At 39.8% G+C, this 21,740-nt stretch overlaps 1 protein-coding gene across 2 annotated transcripts in view; it reads left to right on the top strand.

Moving 5' to 3' along the window:
- The first annotated feature begins 20,564 nt into the window (after positions 1-20,564).
- Positions 20,565-21,740, top strand: part of ITGB6 (integrin, beta 6) — a 31,873-nt gene continuing 30,697 nt past the window's right edge. Inside the window, exons 1-3 of one of the 2 annotated variants that reach the window (XM_009996087.1) lie at positions 20,565-20,595; positions 20,768-20,844; positions 21,596-21,675. In XM_009996087.1, coding sequence (XP_009994389.1) covers positions 20,784-20,844; positions 21,596-21,675 — 141 coding nt within the window. In that variant the 5' untranslated portion in view covers positions 20,565-20,595; positions 20,768-20,783. Of the gene's footprint in view, positions 20,596-20,661; positions 20,845-21,595; positions 21,676-21,740 lie in introns of those variants that run through there. The other variant, XM_009996086.1, reaches the window with a different exon arrangement.

Here is a 21,740-nt window from a genome sequence, read left to right as displayed (position 1 = left end):
GGCTACTGGCTGCCAGTCATCCTGACAAGGTGATGACTAATGGGACAATTAGCTCCCTCCACAAACATGCTGTCTGTCATGGCAATTTGAAAGGGAATAAGAACACTTTTCCCTAAGGAAACAGGTTGGCAAATGGGTTTGGGTCTGTTCAAGCAGTTTCATATTAACAAAATGTCAAAAAGTTGTTCCAATGAAGAGCAGGTTTGAGTTCATATTGTCTGCTTTGTAAATGTCTATTTAATTCATGTTCACAGATTGAAAAATTCACTCTGTAGACAACCTGTAATTCCACAGGAGTAAGTCAAAGGGAGAAAGATAGTTTTGTGTTGTCTGGTTCATCAAGTAACAGGTTTTAAATTTTAAGTGGTAACTAGTTAAGCTGTATGGAATGAGTTTAAAAGTAGCAGCCGTCAGTAACTTACCTTGTTTCTATCTCTTTCACAAGGGTATCTCCAGTTTATAGACCAAATCAAGACACATCTGACAGGTCATTATTGATTATCGCCGTTATCCAGCTTCTAATCATTAAAGCTAATGCCTATAGAAGTGTCCTGCATCTCTGATGTATTGAAGATCAGTTTGTGATGCATATTCACTGATGAATATTAAGAACCAAATTGTCTTCAGTTGGGCAAGCTGAAATTTTTCCTTAGTTAATATTTCTTAATCAATGAGTTTTAACACAGCTGACTGTATCAATGTCAGCAGAACTTGCTGAAAATAAAGGAGTTACCAGCACTAAACTGGACTGCTCTTTACAGTGACCAGGAAACAATCAGACTTTAATCTAAAAACCCTGTGAAAAGCTACATGACTAATCTGTATTTTCTTTGTGTTACTGGTAGGAGGAAGGAGGATGTAGCACAATAGTCACTTTATTGGAAGAACAATGTAGTCATTCAATAGGGCATTATTCTGAACTAATTTAAATGACAGTAGAGCAGCCCACTCTTGACTTAAGAAAATGCGAGTCATTCAAACTCCGTCTCTAATAATGACATTGTTTCACTGATTTATTTGTTGACATAAATTACATATATCTAATATGTTCCCGTTGCAGACCCTGAGGACTCTTTGTTTATGCTAAATGTGGATGTATTCTAGCACATGAATTACTATCCTCCTGCTTGCTTCTTGGGCGCCTCCAGAATAAGTAATACGTTGGCATAACTTTGCCATTTGTCAGCCAGCAGTCTGGTAGCACATTTGCTCGTCAATCTAATTTTAACCTTTTCTCATACGTGCACTTGGTATTTCATGTAAACCAAGCAGACAGTCTGTCATTCAATAGAATACTACCTTCATAGTCTTGTAAACTATGTGCTCTATCATATGTGTTCATTTTTAAGAGGAAAAGTGAAACTAATATATTATTTTTGGTTTCTTAATACCAGAAAGCCATGAATCTCTTTATTATCACAATAGAGATAAATGAAATATCTAGCAGAGGTTTTGGACAATGGGCCTGGTAATGCATTCAGCACTTTCTGAATTGAAAGGTCTGTCCTAAATGGTGAGTAGTCCAATGTGTGGTTAAAGGCTTCATAGTGCATTTCCAGGTCTGTTCGTATTATCGCTGTAATTTGCAGCTAAGAATACAAAAAATACGTGTAACTGATGAATTAAAAAATATTTATAAATAATTACTCTGTGGTTCCAACAATTTATATTAACTGATGCTGACTGCAGAAGAAAACATAATTCATTTCAAAATACAGGTATGTGAATGCTCATTTCTCTTGGTGATTTGTGTAAATAATATGAAAGGTTTATTAGCATATCTTTTACTTTGTAAGGTTTTTCAGAAGTGGATTTGGCTATGAAAATAGTATGCTTGAAGTGTAGCTGTTTTGTCAGGGTTACTCTGTGCATCACTTTAAAATATTTTAAATTTTTTTAAACATAAATTAAGGTCATAGTTCATTTATGCAGTCTAAAACCAATTCTGGCTTTTTCAGATATTTTAGTGCATTAAGAATGTTTTATTTAAAAAGCTATTGTAAAGTTGTACTGAAATTATTTGTGATGCCTGCTAAGAATTCAGTCCTACATGACAAGTGTCATCATTTACTGCACAGTACATTAGTTAACTGTTTTAATAATTATGAAAATTATAGTTTGATCTAAATTTTTCTTAGTAATACTGTGAGACTATTAACACTACAAGACTATTAACACTGTATTACATTTCACTCCACTCAGACTTATGACTGATAAAATAAAGCTACATATATTTAATACTAGATTCTGCTCTGAATAGTAATTTATGACACTGTCCTCGGTCTGGGGCAGATCCTGAGCTGTGCCTGAATTTCTCTCCAGCACAGTACTTAGCTGTCCCTTTGCTAAATAGCAGGAGGAATCTCATTCACTCCTGTAGCATCACAAAGCCCTTCCTCTGCCCATACTCTCTTGTGTTGCTGTTTGCTTGCAGGCTCCATCACTCTTTGAGTCCATCCTCATTGCCATACCCCCTTTCTAGCATGGTCCTGCCTGAGCATTGCATTGCAGCACAGCTGGTCCCATCTGAGGAGAGGGACACACCAAGCAGAGCAGGAGTGGGGCAGAATTTTGCAGGGGTGCCCTGCAGCATCCCACATCACCCACCCTCTGAGGGACCCCACAGGAGCTGCGCCACCAGCGCACTGGTGGGAGACACCCATGGGCGCAAGGTGAGTGAGGTTGCTGAGGGATCTTTGAAGGCAGGTTAGAGGACATGCAAAGCATTTACTCTGCGGCAGCACAGCCTGTGCACTTGCAGCATGGGGTGAGTCAGTGTGGGACCCTGCTGCTGCCCCCTCTGCCCAGGCCTGTGCCCAGGCAGGGTGGGTGGATGTGATAAGGGAGGGTGGAGCACAAACTGGTTGCTACCTTCCTACCTGGGTCTTGCAGAAGTGGGGTGATGACTTTATTTATCACTGTAGGTAGAGGGAAAGCGGCAATACTGGTAGTGGGGAGACCCCAGCTGGGACTGAAGCCTATGGCATCTGTGTTGGGCTCCTTTGTCCCTGTAGCAGGGGGGGCCTGGCCATAGGAATGGGACCAGTGGGCTGTCAACCCTGCTGTGCCACTATAGCTCCCAGCCCTGCTCCAAGTAGTACCATTTTCCTGCCTCTTCTCAGGTGTCTCCAATCCTCCACTAAGTGCTTCTCTAACCATACATTAGGTCCTCATCCGATCCCTGTCTCCTTTCTGTGTGGTTTCTCCTTCCATACAGTGGTCCTCCAACTCTCCATCTCTTGTTTAGAGCAGCACTATCTGCACCAGGGTGCTTCTGCTCTTTATGCCCAGCTTCCCATGTAGTGCCTTAGAAGAGAGTGTCACAGCTGTTGGCTGCTCTGATTCATGACCCAGCTGGTGCTGATGCTTCTCTGCTCATATTCAAAGGTAATTCTGCTTCCCTGCCATTTCTGGTTTGGGCTGAAGCTTGTCTGGGATCTATCTGTTGTTTAGCCCAAAGTAATTGTATTCTGCTACTCAGCTTGAAGAATCTAATTTTATGTCTGTTATGTTGAACCTGCAGTGCAGTTTATGGGAAAAGGAGTACCTTTACAAAGTGTGTGACCTGGTCAGAAAGCCAGTGTGGAAGACGTGGAAGAACTGCATTACAGAGAGAGAGAGAGTGGATTAGGATTATAATGACTATAAATCTTCTAAAAATCCAAATAGCTTCAGCATCACTTCAAAATAATGGATTAATTATTCCAGTGACATTGTGCTATGTGTCCCTGTGCTAAGAGGGCTTTTATTTCTTCCCTCTGGAGTGAGGAAAGAAAGTGGTTGCTTAAATCACTGTTGACGTGCAGCACATGAATTCTAGTTTTGATTGTATGAACAGCCTCTCTCATCGTGCCTCGGTGGGCTGCCTCATGCTCATTGTACTCTGGGGTTAGACACACTGTCACCATTCCTTTAAATAGCCTGGTTGGTTATGAAGGACTATTAGTGTTCCCTCCAGGAAGAATAGGACTTTTGACTAATGGTATTTTAGGCCAGTTTTCTTTAAGCTTTCTGAAGGAGATAGTGTTTGGAGGGTAGAAAACCTGCTAAAAAAAAAAGCCAATAATCAAGGTGTTAAAGTTTGAAACAAAACAAACAAAACCACCCCGTGAGCCTGGAAAATTTGCAGAGAAAGACGAAGCTGGAAGGAGCAGGACAGTGGTGTGCTCTTAAAGCAGGAGGCTTGGCTGTAGGGCTGGCAAGGAGCAAGGCAGCTGCCCTGTGGAGAAAGAGAAGCTCCCTGTGATCCAGCGGAAAGCCAAGCTGTGGCACAAGGATGGCTGCAATGCCGGAGGGTCTGTTCTGCACCCACAAAATGCTCAAGTGTGCTGGGGAATGAGAGGTAAGGCAATGGATCTTTCTGTATATTTTTGGAGCAAAGATTTTTTTAAGTGTGGAGCATCTGCAGGCATCTGAAAGTTGCTTTGGTTGGGATGGATGGTTTTAAGCTTGTGGAGGGAGTGGGAATCCCTGGTTCTAAGGACATAGATCTTTTGGACTGTGTGACACTGTTTCTGCAAGTAAATGTGCTGGAGAGATGCCAAAGGGAGTGCAAGTCCTGCTGACCTGGCAGGAACTTTTATTGCATGCAGAGTGAGAGATGAAATACAATACGACATTGAGTGACGAAGTTTGGTAGGTGTTTTCTCCTGACTATTAAAAGTAACAAATGCCAAGACGTTTGGGGGTTTTCCTTACAATTCGCAACTGCTTTGGAATTTGGACCCCGCCTCCCACAGCCTGGGAATTTTCAAAGAGCATGTTGAATCCACGGCAGCACCCTCTGTGCAAACAGCAGGGCCGTGCACAGGAACGTTGCCCTACCGAAAAGAAAGGCAAGAGCATTAAATTTAGGGATGTGACTATCTTTTCCAGAGCCACGAGGAAAGCACCACACTTGCCAGTTATCTCTTGTGTGCTTTCCTCAGCTGTGGCTGGGGCCATCTGATGAGCGTTTCCCTTTCCCTCCCAGCACAGCTTGGTCTGTTTGCTGTCAGCAGCTGATGAAGTCGCTCACAAGGCGCCATCCCCCGGGGAAAAGCGCCTGCGGGTAGACCTGGTGCTTGCGGCTCTGGTTGCAAAGCTCTCGGCATCTCTTCTGCTGTGCTACCACCTTGGATGATTGTGTCATTTTTGAACAATGGTCTTTCACTCTAGAGCTCACTGCTCTTCAGGTTGCAAAAAAAAAGAGTCCTCTTCCTTCTGGCAGAGCTGTAGGGCTCAGTGAGTTCTTCTGTGCTAGACATGGTTTCTGAGGTACCACAGGCTTACTAAAAGTGTGCAGAAAGCGAATGAATAATCTTACTGCAGCAAGTACTTTTAGTAATAGTCTGCAGTGAATGTCATCATCAGATACTTCATCAACACACATCCTACAGTAAGAGGAATAAAACACAGCGTTTTTTCTGAGAACAAAATATTTCCATGCTACTGAAATAGAAAAGGAAACTGTTAATATGATGAGAAGTATTAGAGAACATCACCTGTTTTCCCAGCTGCCCTAGTGTGTCTAGCTATGATTAATCTTGTGTTTATAATGAGTCCTGTGTTGGTCTAGACAGAGGTGTGCTAGAAAAGAAAAAAATCAGCAAAAATAAAGACAGATAAAGAAGAATGAGTCACAATAACATCTTGTCTAAAATATGCAAGATCCTGTACTTACTATAATGTGTAGGGCATATAGTCCTCATTAATGCCAGTAAAGTCAAGAACTACTCAATGCAGTCACTTCAGTGACTGAATTGTATGGTTGAGATTTAACCCGAAATGATCTTATAGTTGAACACCTTTGCAAGAAACTAACTGTACCAATAGTTGGTCAAAAAGAGAGGAACTGAGTAAAGTAGCATTCAAGTTGAACACCACCTTTCAGGTGGGCAGTGGTGAATTGCTCTCTACAACTACCTGAAAGGAGGCTGTAGTGAGGCAGGTGTTGGCCTCTTCTCCCTACTGACTAGTGATAGGACAAGAGGAAATGGGGTCAAGTTGCACCAGGGGAGATTCAGAATGGGTATCAGGAAAAATTTCTTCACAGAAAGAGTAATGAGACATTGGAACTGGCTGCCCAGGGAGGTGATGAAGGCACCATCCATAGAGGTGTTCAGAAAACAGGTAGGTGTGGTGTTTCGGGAGACAGTTTAGTGGTTGGGGGTAGTAGTGTGGATGGTTGGGCTTGATGACCTTGAAGGTCTTTTCCAACCTTGATACTTCTATGATTCTGTTCTCTCTTTGGGACAACTTCGTTGACGTTTGGGGACAACTTTTATTTAAAAAAACCCCTTTTATTAAAAAGTTGTGGGTTTTTTTATATATGCAGATTTATTTTTTTTTACCAGACTTGAAGATCTTAACAGGCTCCTTCCAAACCAAGTTGTCAAATTTTAGTTCTCAGAAAGCTATAATAAGGTCTTGAGCAAAATGAAAATGTAGATTTTTCTGCATCATGGTCTAAAGACCATTTCTACATGAGCAGAGTTAAAGTTGTTGTTTAGTATGAACCTTTTTTCAGGTGCCTCATCCTCCTACTTATATAAAAACAAAACAAAAAACTCCCTTATTACTCATACTTTTCATATGATTTCTGGATGGCTGAATAAGTTTGAGTGATTCATGACCTATTTAACAAATTTAACATCAGCCTTTAATGTGTTCAGCTTGACACATGGTGTGTCTTATAATATTGATATATCTAATCGACCTAGCAATCTGCATTAGCTTGCTGAAACATGCCATGAAAGGAAATGATACACTAGTCCCGATCTAATTCTGTCAAAGCTTTAATTAAAATGTTCACACTATCTATTAAGAGTGCAGGGGCTTGGGAAAATTCATAAGATGCCTGTCCAGTCATTAACAACATTTAATTTTGAAAATTTAGGAAGATAGGAATATGCCTTCTAAATCAAACTTCTGTGACCTGAGCAACACCTCAGTGGTATCCAGAATTCTCATCTGGCTTGCTTTCTGGTATTCCATATGTAAGAAAACACGAATCAGTGCATCAATTTTTCCCTGTAAACTTGCGAAGCACTTTCTTCCAGTAACAACTGAAGCAGATCTCCAGAGCCTGAACAATCCTGCTTTTCTAGCAGTTTTCGTCCTTTTCGCAGGAGCAGAGGAGTGCCAACCCAAGGCCAGGTCTCTCCTTTAGAGTTTGTTTCCTGTCTCTGGCACCCAGACAACCTGAAGGCTGTGACAAGACAATATGTGGCCATCCACAGGCTTGTCAGCTGGGAGGTAGAGTCTGATCAAAATGAGGTTTCATTTAAAGCCAGCTGCCCCTGAAATAAGACCCTGCCAGACTATCTAGGAACAGCATTTGTATGATAAAGCCTCCTGGTTGTGTCTGCAGAGGTGTCTTATTAGGGTCACATAGAGATCTTTTTTCCTCTCTTTGCAGAACCATTTATAGGGTAGGACTGTAAATGTTGCTCTCCCTCCCGAGGGCAGAAAACCTACTTGTAATAGTGATCACTATCATCAACAGAAGATGCCTCTTGCCTCTTTTGGTCCCACAGTGCCAAGCTAGCAGCAATTCCTTTCCTCCAGTAGAAATTAGTATTAAGCCCACAGCCAGTATATCAAATGGTTGTTTAAAATCAGCTTCAGCAAGCTTTGCTCCTGCTCTGACCTTTTCCTGGCTTCCACATCTCCTGTGCTTGGCTGTCCTCCACCCAGGCTTTCAGGCTCAGATTTGGAAATCCCCTGTTCCTGACATGAGACTGTTATTTTTCTGGCAATATTTACCTGCTGCTCCTGTAGAATCAAATCATGGCCTCTGATGCATGTGCTGCTATGCAGAGGTTTAATAGATGTTATAAACATAGAGGTTGACAGATTTCTCCCACAAAAGCCGCACTAAAGAATTTCTTCAGCTAGGAAGGCTGCCCCAGTTGGAACTTGTGATGCTCTGTCTGAGCCTGGACTGGTTCTGGTTGCAACAGAGAAGTAATTTCTTCTAAGGAATAATCTTCCTCAAGCATCACTATAACAACAGCAGCAGCACAGTACCAGGATCATAAAGAAAAAACTGTTCAAAAGATGTGTAGATGTGGAGCTGAAGGACATGGTGTAGAGGTAGACTTGGCAGTGCTGGGTTAATGGTTGAACTTGATGATCGTGAAGGTCTTTTCCAACCCAAACAATTCTATAACTCTATAATACACTATGAAGACTATGAACTTAAAAGAATGTAAGCAAAAGTTCAAGTCTTGAAAGAGTTGTTAATATGGAAGTGCAGAAGCACGAGAGAAATCAGACTGTCATTGCTCAACACATAGGCCTAGCAAATAAACTTAAGAGGAGGCTTTTGAAGCAGCAGGGGAAAGAAAAATACTCCTGTGAAAGTGGTAAAGACAAATCAGATGGTAACACATGAGAACATAAACATCAGATGAGGATGAAGGTTAAGAGAGCTAATAAAAATTAGTGGTTTTATCAGTAATGTGACTGTGCAGGCACTGTGAGTAGTTGTGTGTCAGCACTGTCTGAATAATAACTGCAATGGTTTTGTTTGCTTTTGCATACCTTTAAAACCATATTGATCAGCTTTCACAAAATGAGACAGAAAATTATGACATCACGAGAATATGTTAAAAATATACTTTCCATAAGACATTATTAGCATATTCTGTTTGCTGCTGGTGCCGTTTATTAGATAATTTTCCTTTAAATTGTTACCATAATATTGACTTGTAGGTCATGCACTCATCCCCTTTTATCTTCAGGTTAACAGGGTAAAGGCAGAAGAGACCATTTATGTTTTTCCTCCATGCAGGGAAGTTCACATACTAGAGCCAGAGAGGAACTTCCCTAGCTTTGAAGTCCAGATAGACAGCTGAAAAATCAAATTAACAAATTATATGTTGGATTGACTTATTTTCTGGCACAGATTTCTTCTGTGTTGCAGGAAGCACCTCATGTGCCCAAGTTAGGAGCCAATTTGCTCTTGTCTGTGTATATAGAAAAAAGCAGAGTGAGGCACCTCCTGCATGTTAGTCCAAGACCTGTGTTTGCTGTTACCCAGAGGTTTGTGCAGAACCACATTCATCGCTTGGCACAGTCCCTGGTTGCAACCACAGCCCCAGTGTTTCAGCTGTTTGAATTCTTTGGTCTCTCCTGTTGCTCTTGGACATTACTGAGCACAGCTATCATTCTTTGATGTAAAATGGCACTCAGGTGCCTCTTCCAAACTAAAATTAACTCATTCACAGCTTTAAAATATTCTTATGTATTTTTGTATTTTTTTTATTATTATTTTTTAAAATTTTGTAGTCACTTGATTAGACACACAAAAGCCTCTCCTGATTAGGGTGGGCAGCATCTTGGTCTAATTGAGAGAGTCTCATTCACTAGATCAGCATCTTACTGTAAATCAAAAGCAAGACTAATGTTGGAAAGAATCACATAATGACTGACTGAAGTATAATGAATAACTGACAGCTATGACTCAATGTCTGCATTTCTTCCCTAGCAAAACACTGTATTGTAGACTGGCTTTGAATAGGTTTTTCACAGAGTTCCAGGTAATGATTAACTCCCAATGACTAAAATATCTCCAGGAGAACTGATGAGACATCTCATACAGTTACTCAAGTTCAAAAGTACATTCAAGCTGTAATTTTATCTCTTTCATTGAAAACTGTATTTATTTTAAGTGAAGTTATTTTAAAACTGCCCCATAAATGTAAAGTCAGCAGTAATATTACAGCATAACTTCAAGGCAACATGATTGTATTTGTGTGCAGTTTTATTTATTCCATTTATAAAACAGAACCCATTTTAGCATTTGTAGCAATGCAATCATCTCTGGATTGAAAAATAACTTTGTACCAGCTCACATTGTAGGATAAAAGACTGAAAGAGAAAGCACTGAGAAGAACACAAAACAGGGGAAATCTGTGTGAGTATGTTTGTCCTGCAAAAAAGCTCCCATGGCAGCATTTCATTCCTGAGGAGGGTGTGTTAAAGCATGCAAGATAATAAAGAGCAGCAGATGTCTTAAGAATTGATGTTATGAGGAGTGTTGCAAGACGTTTAACTGTGAGGAGAGAGAGGTTTTTTCACATAAACTAGCTGAACTTCAATGGAGAAAACAGGGTGTTAATATTCTGGAACCAAGATTGCTATAATTAATATCGATGTAGTATAATGTAATGATGTCATTTAGCATACTACAAAAGAATACAGAGTAATAGTAACTATTTATATATCAGTATAATTAGTAAAAGGATTGCAAGCTAAGAAATAGAAGAAAAGATTGGGGGATGTTTGTAAGGAACTTCCACACCTGGTTCTGAAAAGCAGAAAGTGGTGAATTTATGGAGGAGAAAGAAACATCTGATGGGAGCAAAATGGACAGGAAAAATCAGTACTGACACGAGTTGGAATGTGATGTGAATGTCCTGCATGTCTGGAATAACAGGGTTGTGAGAAATGTGGAAAAATTTGCGTATTTTCATAGAAGATGAGCTGAGATGTTGGTGTACAAAAATTGTGTGCCAACAGAGGCAGGCTAGAACTGCAGCATCCAGGATGACCCCAAATCTCCCAGTAATGAAGTATGGTAGATGAGTAATCTATGACTGAAGTGCACTTAAACCAACATGTAAACTTTTCAGAAAATTAGGAATAAAAGCAGAGGTGCAGAGGCATCACTTGGTAATGATGAATTTGCCCATAGAGAAAGAAAGGTGGCGTGGGCAGGATGGCATTTGTCAGACTGAAGATCTTCTGAAGGACCACTAGAGAACTGTTACACATATATCTAACACAGATGGCTATAAGCATGAAAGAAAAACTCCAAGCATTGCCTCATTGCAGAAGATTTTAACTGCTCTGAAATAGAGTATAAAGCAAATGTTACTGATAACAGTAGAGTCAGTTATTCCAGGGTGTAATAACTGGTGAATTTTATCACTGAGCAGTCACTGGATTGCCATGATGCTATTCTAGGTGGTCTTTGTTAGGTAGTGATGACACAGAACAGCTGGTTGTAGAAAATAACCCAGCTAAAGTTATCCCAACTTGATTAAACTGAAAATAAGTGAAAGAATAAATCAGAATAGGCATGTTAATTTCCCAAAATTTCTCCTTCTGAAGTATTGTACTTAAAGAAATTAGTTAGCAATGTCAAGTGGATGAAGGTACCAGGTCTGAGTGCTGGAATTTCTTTAATGTAAATAGTACTTTTAAAATCTCCACTTTGCACTGTAAATAGAGAGTGAATGATGTTAGCACCTTATTGGATGAATAGATCCTTCAAAAAATGTTTTAGGAGTGAGGAAAGAGAATGAATGGCATAGGGGATGAAAACCCCACTATGCCAGATAATCGGAATATCTTGGGAATCAAGAAGCAGAGGGGGTCTGGTATGTGGCAAGGATGAGAAAGAGATTAAAGATTGGATAGATATTGCCCAAACCAAATAAATTAATTTTCTTCTTTTCTGTGAGGAAGACGGTATAGGTAATGGATAAAAATAGAATCAAGATGAGAAGAATCTGTAGAAATAAAAGCTAAAGTTTACAAACTTGAAAAGTAAATTCAGAGTGTACTAGGTTTAAAATAGAATGACATCCATTATCTATCCTAAAATGCTGAAAGAATAAGCAAATTAAATTTCAAGTAAAGGAGGAAGGTTTTCTTTAAAGAGCTACCAAAACAAAGGAGAAGAGTGGTGGAAAAGGTTACCTCACATGTACAGCTTTATAAATCTGACCTTAGTAATATAAAAAGGAAGAATAAATAAGGATGTGGAGATAAAATGGAGAAAACAGGGTGAAAGCAATAAATGTTTCATACAAAGTATGAGGGTTGATGAAATGTATATATGACACTATCTGCTCTAGAAAGAGAATTATTGGGCTACCTAAAGGTTGAGTGAGATTTTCAGGCATCACAGTTTCAGCTAATCTCTGAAAGTATCAATACTTGCTTCTAAAACTGGCATGGTCAGATGAGAAAAATATCTGTACCATTTTGCGTCCACATTGTGGGGAAACTTGAGAGCTGGAGGTGTGGGGTAGAATATAATAGCACAAGTGCCAGATCACACACAAACTGTGGTGGTGGAAATTATTTCTGTCTTAAATTGTGGCTTATCAGCTGAGCAAATGGAAGACCACAATGTCTTGTTCAGTTGTAGAAGGATGCCAAGGAGGCAAAAATGATCCTGCTCAGATACAGCACTGCAGATTTAGGGAGGGATGTGTCAGCATGGACACCGTTGTAGGAAGCACTGGTGGAAGCTCTTCTGGAGTACAGTGGACAGCCTGTAACACATAATTAGGAAAGGGAATTGAAAGAAATGCAGATAATTAGTATGGGATAAAACAAAGAATGAGGGATATACAATTGCTGTCTATAAATACATCAAGGGGGGAGGGGAAAGAAGGGCAGGGCAAATACTAGCAAAGGAAATCAGTTATTTAAGTTACCAGACAATGCTGTCATTAAAACAAATGGTTATAAATTGAAAGTCCATCCAAGCTTGACTTGAGGAGATTTCCAGCCATGAGATGAGTGGAGTTTCTGAAACAGTCTTCTAGTAAGAGTGACAGGAACAAGCTGCTGTAGGAGGGGGTATCAGAGTAAAATGGAACTTGCTTGCTTGTTAATTGGATAATATAGAATTCACCTAGTTCTTGCATATACCACAAAGGTGAGTAGAACAACTTTCTATTTGCCTCTCTGTCGGAGTTAAACTATCTGAGTAGTATTACAATGGATTTCTCATAATTTTTTTAGCACTAATGTGCAAGGCAAAAGGACGTATCTTCAGTATCTCCAGGACCCTCTGCTTTGTACTATTGTGGCAAAAGTATGTGTTGAAATTTCAGTTAATTTATTGGTTCTGATAGAAAGTATGACTCTGTGGCCTCCTGTGACACATCAATGTTCTACAAAATGTTAAGAATTAGTAAAAAAATTTAAAATATTTAAAATTGTGTTAATTCTGTGTGCAAAGTGTCCAGCGAAGCACAGCGATATAGTTGCATATGTAGGAGATAAGAAGCACAAGGCATCATTGGCTCAATTATTATTGAGAGTGTTTTCATGATCTATTGTTTTTAATTCCTGGAAAATACTGTTAGGGAAAATCTGCCCTGCCTTATGCTTTTGGTATTACTCAGCCAAAATACTTGAAATTGATTTTTATTTTTAAGATTGTTCTATTTGCATGTCTGGCATTATTTTAGTTAGATCTATGATAACAACAGCTCTTACCAGTTTTTAAGAATAGTAGAAACAGTAATAGCTCTATGTAAAGTTGTTTTTTCCAATGTTTCTGTTTACATCTGAGCAGACACTGTTGGTTTCAATTTCCTTTTTATTTCCGTAAGAAACACGCATGTAACAATAAGGCAAGATTTTCAAAATACAATAATGATTTATACTGGAAACAATATTTGAAACAATTTCTGACATTTTGGAAACATATAACTGATCTTATAACAAAGATGCTGGAAGTAACGCTCTGTTTACTGTGAGAGATGAGAGGAATTTGAAAAAAAAAAAAAGAAAAAAAAAATTAAACAATAAATAAAATGTGAATTCCCGAAGTTTTTGATTAAAAACAAATGACTCTTTGCTAATCTTATCTCACAAAAGAGGAACCTGAAAGACAAACTGGATGGAAATCTAATTTAATACCCTGCCCAGTCTCATGTCAAAACTGAAAGCAAATTAACAAGTACAGACTTCTTACAGAATATAGACTGCACTTAAAAAAAAAAAAAAGCTAACAAAAAATTATCACTCTGATATAACTTAAATTACCAAATTGTTTAATAATGATATGAACATCTTCAAAGGTGATTATGTATGTGGCAAGGCAAAATATTGCTAACAGGTAAAAGAGCTGTTACTATCTGAACACCTATTTTTCCATGCAAAATTTAAATTAATAATTTCTCTACTCCAGAGTAGCAGAGTAGCCATAAGATGGCAGCACTTCGTACAAAAGGCTTTGCAAACCCTAAATCTGGTGTTTTTCCCAGAAAGATCCTGCACCTACTGGTGGGAGTGAGAGGCCTGAATGCTGCATGTCTTGGAATAGAAACCGTGCTGGCCAAGTTCAGAATAGCTCCTAAAAAGCTGCAGAGATGTAGCTGGTTTCAGGCAGTGTCTGAAACCAGTTTCCTCGGTTTAGAGCAGCTGTTTGAGTGCTGAGCTAAACAGGTTTATCTGTTTTGGTTATTGTAGACTAACATTATTCAAACTCTGCATTTCAGCAAAGCACTGGATTTCTGTAGGTCAAGTACATCAAGGTCAACTATAAGATAAATTTGTTTTCTGTGTATAAGACCAGAGTGGAATCACATTTTACAAATTATTCAATCCCAGCTCAGTAGTTTAGAATTTACATCTGGATTAATCAAGTCTGAATACATCATGTTTACATCATGTCAATTCTACCAGATTTTCAAAAGCAAGTCCTCCCTCTGCATTGTCACCTAGCCCAGCCTGCTGCAGGACTGTGCTAAATCTGTTTCTCCTTGTCTTGCTGCAACCTGCCTGTCTCAGGACTGCCTTTGGCCCATCTGTAATGGTGACAGCACAGTCCAGCTCACACCTAGCATTAATCTGAGCAGAGGAAGTTACAGAAAGCCCCTCAGATGAAGTGCAGGAGGTCTGAGGTATTCTGGAGTCAGTGCTTAGCACCAGCATGTTCAGCCTAGCACCAGCATTGAGCAGAGATACTTGCTCTGGTGCCCCAGTGCCAGGCTTTTATACTGTAGGGAGAAAAACAAGTACCAAGTAAGTGCAAAAAGCAAACAGAAACTGAGGTCAGGTTTGAGAGGCTGTGTGGAAATCCCTGGCATGTTTTGAGTGTGGTGGCTGGATGGTAGTCCCACTTGAATGCTACCTGATTTTCCCAGCCGTTTTACCTGAGTCCTACTACAGTTCTAAGGTTTGATTATTTAGCTTTGAGTGCAAGAGTATTCAGAGCTGAAAAGCAAATGAACCTTTCAGTGTGCTCACACATGTGAAATAAACAGAGGACAAAGGTTTGCTCACACCCTGAGCTGAAACCAGCCAGGTCAGAGCTGTGGGCATGGTAAATATGAGTTGAAAACACCCCAGGTTTCCTGCCTGCTGTTTGTTACATAGCTGGTGAGCAATTCCTCCTTCTCTTCCTCTGTTTGTTCAGAGGTGGGTTGTTGACTTCAGTCTCTGCCTTCATCTCAGAGCAGTGTGCTGCTCCAGAAGCAAGAGGAGACCAGAGCGTGAATCACGGCCTGAGTCACGATTCCCCAACACCCTGCTTTGCTTAGACCAGGAGGGGAAAAATTTCTTTCCTCCCTCTGGCTCTTCAGCTCCCACAACCCGCTAGACAAGCTACAGATACCTCTCATCCTCTCCTAGAGCCTCTCTCCATCATGCATAGCATTGCTTGCAAACAACACATGAGGAGGAGAGCAAGGGAGGCCTTTGTCTCTCCACATACCTGCATCTTGGGTGGGCTCTGTGGCTTACCCTGCACAGCAGGGTTTTGGTGCTAGGTGCCCAATGGGGTATGATATGAATATACCCCAAAACACAGGAGCTGGTCTGGAGCAGCTCAGTCATTTGTACATTCAGATCTTCGCTTCCCACAGGTCCTGTGTTGTTTATGCAGGACCAGAATGCTTGCAGTGGTTTCCTTGGATTGACCCCATTTTCTGTGGAAGTGATAGCCATCTCTCACTGTGCTGATTAACAGAGATAGCAAATAATATCAGCTAGCATTTAAAATGTGTAAATCCAAATGTGTTTGCTTATTTTACACAGGTGTTTGATGGGTGATACTGTTGTTTTACATCTAGAAAAAATGTCAAGTAAAAAAAAATTTAAAATGTAAGATTACTGACTAGTCACATTAACTGCGAATTTCCCCATTCAATGTAACTGTTGTTAGGGATTGTAGCTTCATCTTTAAATGTTTTTGACAGCTCTTCCTAAAGTATTGTTAGGACCTTTGCTTCAGTAAAGGTAGAGACAGGACAGTCCTTCCAGTATCATAGCTGTGTATGTTTGTGGTTTCTCTCTTTTTGCAGGTCATTCACACCACCACGTGGCTACTCAAATCACCTCTAGCTCCTCAGAGATTAAACCAAGTTTCAAGCTTGGTAACTTTTTTTTCAGGCTTCCTTGCTTAGCTAATTGACAGGCATCCTCTGAAACATCTGTCATCACTGTACTTGGAGCTGGGTCTGTCAGGCTGCTGCTGAGGGCTTTATTTCTGGGTAGGCTTTTTCCAAAGAAAATACCTCGCATTTCTGCTGACCCCAGAGTCCAGAAGCACGTGACTGTGCAGCTACAGAACATACATCTTCTTTGGGAGAAAAGTATTTTAACCACTCATGCTGTGGGCTTTTGCATATTCTTCAGTTGTTATCTTTCCAGTTAAAAAGTTTGACCAAAACTCTTAGTGTCTGCTTTGACTGCCAGTTAGAGACCATTAGAAGCTTTTTAGATTGGATTTGGAAGACAACCAGGCATAGAATAAAGTCACCAGATGTTTCAAATTCAAAACAACCTGCCTCTGACCTAAGGAGTGTAGCCTTTTGCCTCTTACTCACACACTGAGGAGGTGAATGACCTCACCTCACTGCCTCCAGTCCCACAAAATTCTCTGATGAAGGGCAAGAGGAGAGAAATGTTTTCTGAAGTGCAGGAGGCGCATAATCCCATCTCTGGAAACGAGAAATGAGTACTGAGAACTATCTTGGCCTATGAGACATTCAGACTTTATACTGCTTTGTATTTTTCCAGGCTTTCAGGGTGAGAGTGTCTAAGAGAAGAGTATTAAAAGGCAAATAAAATCTGGGCTGTGTGTGAGGCTGAGAGATTGCTTACAAGAATTTCTCCTCCATATGGATTGATCTCCAGCTTCTAATTAAAAGAGATTTCCCTTGATCAGATGAGCTTGGGACATACTGATCTTTTATGTTGACTGATAAGCTTTCACTGCAGTTAACATCCCTCCTCTTCCAGGTTTTGTCTAGCACAAAAGCAAAAAATTGTTGTCTTCTCTTGGGCTGGTCTCCCTGTACATGTAATTATGCTACACCAGTTCATACACTATTTGCAAGAGAGGCTGGTATTTTTTCTAAAATGAAGTAATTTTTAGTTTTGAATGAGCCAATGATGGGACATGCTTCTGTAGGTAAACACTTCTCTTTCTGGAACCTTTACAGACCATTGCCAGACTCACTTGTGGGTTCAGCTCAGTGTGCCAGAAAAGATACACTGTTGTTCTAGGAAAAAAAAATAGGCCACTTTAATTAAATGCAACTTGGGTTTAATGGGTTTTTTTGTTTATTTTTTATTCTTGGTTCCCAACATTAGCTTGCTTGTTGTCTGCATCTAGATATTCAATGCTGTTACTTGCCAGTGAATTTGTTAAAGGTTGACTGGATGAACAAAATAGCTTCATGTGCTATCTCAACGTATTCTAAGTGCCAGGTATGGAGGAAAACGCCCTAAATATTTGATCTTACACATATTTTTTAAAAAATCTTTTAAAGAACCGCAGAATTGTGTTGTTCAGCATTGCCTGTACTGAAAGATAAACTATTGTTTTTTGTTCCAATGTGTCATTATAAAACCATAACCCTGATTTAATTGAGACCAGAATTTGCTCCAAAATTAATGTGTAGTGGCTGATGAAAATAATAATAGTTGTGTTCTGTCTGTACCATAAACTACCTTTTTGTTATATCACATTGAATTGATGCCTTTAATTTGGGTAAATGAAAAAAAAAGATTGTCTTGCAAACCTTATAAAAAGGGGAAGTCTTGCTGTCAAACCAAGCAATGCCGAGACCCCAGAGGTTTTTACACATCCTCCCCACATCAGTGTGGTTGCTGCAGATTGCAGTTCTGCTCTTCTAGCATGTTTGGCAGTTAAAGCTAATAAAGCATTACATTCCTATAGGAATTTTGTGGACAAACTACCTTTAGATACTGCATAAGATACTCAGTGATGTTTCAAAACAGGAATCATCATCAGCTTCCTGCCTACATTTTCTTGCTTTGCTGAAGATCTACTCTTGGTATGTGTTGTCTCCCTGCTTGGACCTCTCTTAATCTCCTGTGCCCCACTCAGAGTATTTTATTCCCACTCTGTCCAGTCTTGTGAGTTTCTCATTGTCTGAGTTTTTAAAAATCAGACTGACCTTGATTTTTTCCCTCTGTTTTTCCCATGTGTTTTTGTTGTTGTTTGCTCTGTTACTTTCTTTTCTTTCTGTGCTCTCTCCAGACAATCTTGGGAGGTCTTTTCTTATTAACAATTTTCAGAAGCCTTTTCAGATAGTCCTTGGCAGCCATCCCAATCAGAGGCACTACTTCCCTCTTAGCCTTCAGTCATGCTGTCCTTGCCAAGACCTATATAAAATACTACCACATGAGCAAACGGGGTACTGATAATATCAGAATGTGTAAGTTTTAAGTAGGTTGTATCATTCCTTCTGTCTACACTTAAAAGTCTGATACCTGTAAGCATTTGCTAATTGCTAGCTGTTCATCTGGCTGGTCCTTAATCTGGGCCAGCGCTGGTGTCTGGTACATTTTGGTGGCTGAAGGGCTGCCATCAGGTCCTTCCAGCATATGCTTTGAAGTGTTGTTATATTACCCCAGAGCTAGTAAGAGTTACAAAGTGACTTTCTACATTGAAAGAGAAAGGACTGGTTTGTGGAGCTCTGCAAGGACATAGACATAGCATCAGTATTAAAGGATGTGTACACAAATGTAAATTAAACCAAAGGAAATAAGATGTGTTGGATGGCATTTACAGGAGGATTTTTTTCTTTGTATGAGCAAAAGTTTTCAGTTGACTTCACTTGTTTTTGACCTCAGGTAGTTACTGACAGTGTCCTCAGAGTTGTCTTCACCAGCTGAGGGAACACAGTTTAATCAATGCTTTTTTTCATGCCACAGGGAATTGCTGTAGCTGAACAGAGCCTTATAAAGGACACTCCAAGGTATATAAAACATTTGAAGGAGATGTAGAAATGTTGTTGTAAATAGAAATGTTAAGATATGGTTCCACAGCAGTCTAAACTGGCATAAATCCAGTCTAATGTATTCCCACCTTTCCTGCCAGCTCTTCCTGTCTTTTCTGCTCCTTGACCTGGGCACTCACTCTGGACTGGGCGGCCACATCATTCAAGGGACCCACCCAGGTGAGAAGTAGCCACCTCACAGGAGGTGACTGGATTTTAATTGGATCAGTTGAAGTCAGCTCACTGTTTGGACATGAGTACTGCTAGGAGTGAAGGGGTGGGAACACAAGGGCAGAGCAAAGGTAGGCTTGACGTGATACAGCTTGAGCTGCTATGAAACTACCCCTAGACTGCAAATACTAGTAAAATTGGATGTGCCTGGGAATATTTCCAGGCACTAGAATGAGATTATCTATGCTATTAAACTGCTAAAATGCTCCCTGGCATGAATTTGACCTCCTCCAATTATCACCCTTTGCAAACAATTTCTGGGCACAATTTGGTTGCTATAATGGTCCCAATAGGCAATTTGCAAGCATCAACTCAGGTCTTTCTGTGCCAGTTGGCCTCAATACCCAGGAATGCTTCCAGGCATGTAGAGTTTAACTAGTCTAGACCATCCTTACTGTCACATCCTGCCCCAAGATTGCAGCTGTCACCAGTCTGAAAAGGGAGGTCTGATCCTGCCAGCTGTATAGGTGAGAGCAACCTAGTCCTTAGGAGCTAACTTTGGTAGGATTTCTGACTGTGGAGAAGAAAGAAAATATTTTCTGTCCAGCAATACAACTGCTGAATTTATAATTTTAAGCTGTACTGTGGAGTCTGTTGCAAACCATTATGATAAGAAGGGCTTTGTCCTGAACAGATTATTTTCAAAACAGAAAATAAAAGAACATAAAAGATGGGAAGAGATTAAATCTGCAAATAAGAAGTTTTATTTCATTTTAATAAGGTTGTAAGAAATGTGTATTTTGCCTTCATTCCAAGTTGGGGCTAAAAAAGAGATAGCAATAATGTGTTATATTGTTGTACCAGTGTTGTAGAATATTTGGCCACTTATTACACAGAGTTAAAGCTGAGTTTTTTCCCAAGTCAGTTGTAGAGCTGGGAGTGCAATTATTTCTCCTATGTATTAGAAAAAAATCCACATCTGGAGCATTTCCTTTGCAGCTTGCAATGCGAATAAAATAAATGTACTCTGTATCTTGAATACTGAAGCCAGGTCCTCAGTTGTAAGTGATTGCTTTTTGTTTTTTTCACAGTTGCCTTTACAAGTTTCCCTCCACATCAGGAAATCTGAAAAAATGGGATTTTTACGTCTCTCCAGGTACACTCACTTGGCAATCATAATGATCTATCTACCTAAGACACTCCCTCAGGGAACAATTAAAGACGTTGTTTTAGAGGAGCCTTCTAAGGGCTGCTGTACCCAGGAAAACCTGTTCTCTTGGCTGGGTTGCTCTAGGACCCAGAGCGGCTGGGACTGACAGAAAACTTTACCTGAATGAATTTTCCCTTCATGCCTTATAAGGAGTCCAGGAAAACAAGGAAGTGATAACAATGTTCACGTTACTTTATGCACAGCTTGTCCTTTTTACCTGCCCAGGTAGCCCTTGTTTTCACTTTTATTCATGGTCTGTCCCGGTAAGGTTGAAGTTTCCTCGCAATCCTGTGTAGGTGACATCTGAAAATGTACCCGCCAGGGACGTATGATTTTTACAACATTCCACCTTTATGTGGAGGATAGTTAACAGGCTAATTTTTTTTTTGTCATGCAGCCAGCACTGAAAACGAATGGGGATTGAATTGCTTTGCCTCTGTTTCCTATTTCTGCAGAGGAGCAACTATGTGCAAGGTAAGGCTCAGGGTTAGGGAGAACCATTTACAAATGTTTTTGTATTGTTTCTTGCTTGAAGTTGATACTAAATAGCTTTTTGTCTTTGGAATTTAATCATTCCTTTCTCCTTTACTTTTTTTTTTTTTTTTTGGCAGACTGCTGTAGGGCTATCCTGCAAATTCACCCAAGATTTATGTGATTATTACATAGCACAATATTTACATAAGGGATGGGAATTTGAGCAATTTTGGTTATACTAATCAGTGTTTGATCTGCTGAGAAGCCTAATACTATACACGTGATTCAGGATTTCACTAGTACTTGTGTAATAAATTAAAATCCTATCAAGTACTTACAGACACCTGGTTGAAGCAATATGAAGCATACAGAGTGACCAAAAAAACCTTTTCTTTCAATATCCCTGTTATGTTGGGAATGTCCTACCTGCACCATACCAGAAGCACATGTAACACTTTATCAGGTGCACTGTAGAAAACGAGTAATGTGTGCTCAGTGAATGCCAGCCATAAAGGATGCAAAAATAAGTATTTTAATAGTCAGCTATTGTGGGGTTCTAATTTTTATTTATTAAAAAGTTAATCTTCTACCAATAGAAATACCTTTATGAAGGAATTTTATCAGTAATTCTAAATCTGCATAAATATGTTAGCTTTTAAAATCTTGCATTCTCCAAATGGCAAGAATCTGCATAAATTGAATAGCTAAACACATTATTAATAGTCTTTCATTTTCCTGGGTTTAAATTTAGGGACCTGTTCTCAGGAAAGTGTGGTGACTTGTGAAGATTGTTTGCTTTCCGGACCACACTGCGCTTGGTGTTTTCAAGAGGTAGAGTAAATGATACAAAAAACTTTCAAAGACTTGAAGTGTTTGTAGTGGCTTTGAGTGATGAA

Source organism: Chaetura pelagica, unplaced genomic scaffold, assembly GCF_000747805.2.
Source record: "Chaetura pelagica isolate M959 unplaced genomic scaffold, ChaPel_1.0 scaffold3, whole genome shotgun sequence".
Lineage (NCBI taxonomy): Eukaryota > Metazoa > Chordata > Aves > Apodiformes > Apodidae > Chaetura > Chaetura pelagica.
The sequence above is the reverse complement of the archived record's forward strand: the minus strand, read 5'-3'. Positions and strand labels throughout refer to the sequence as shown.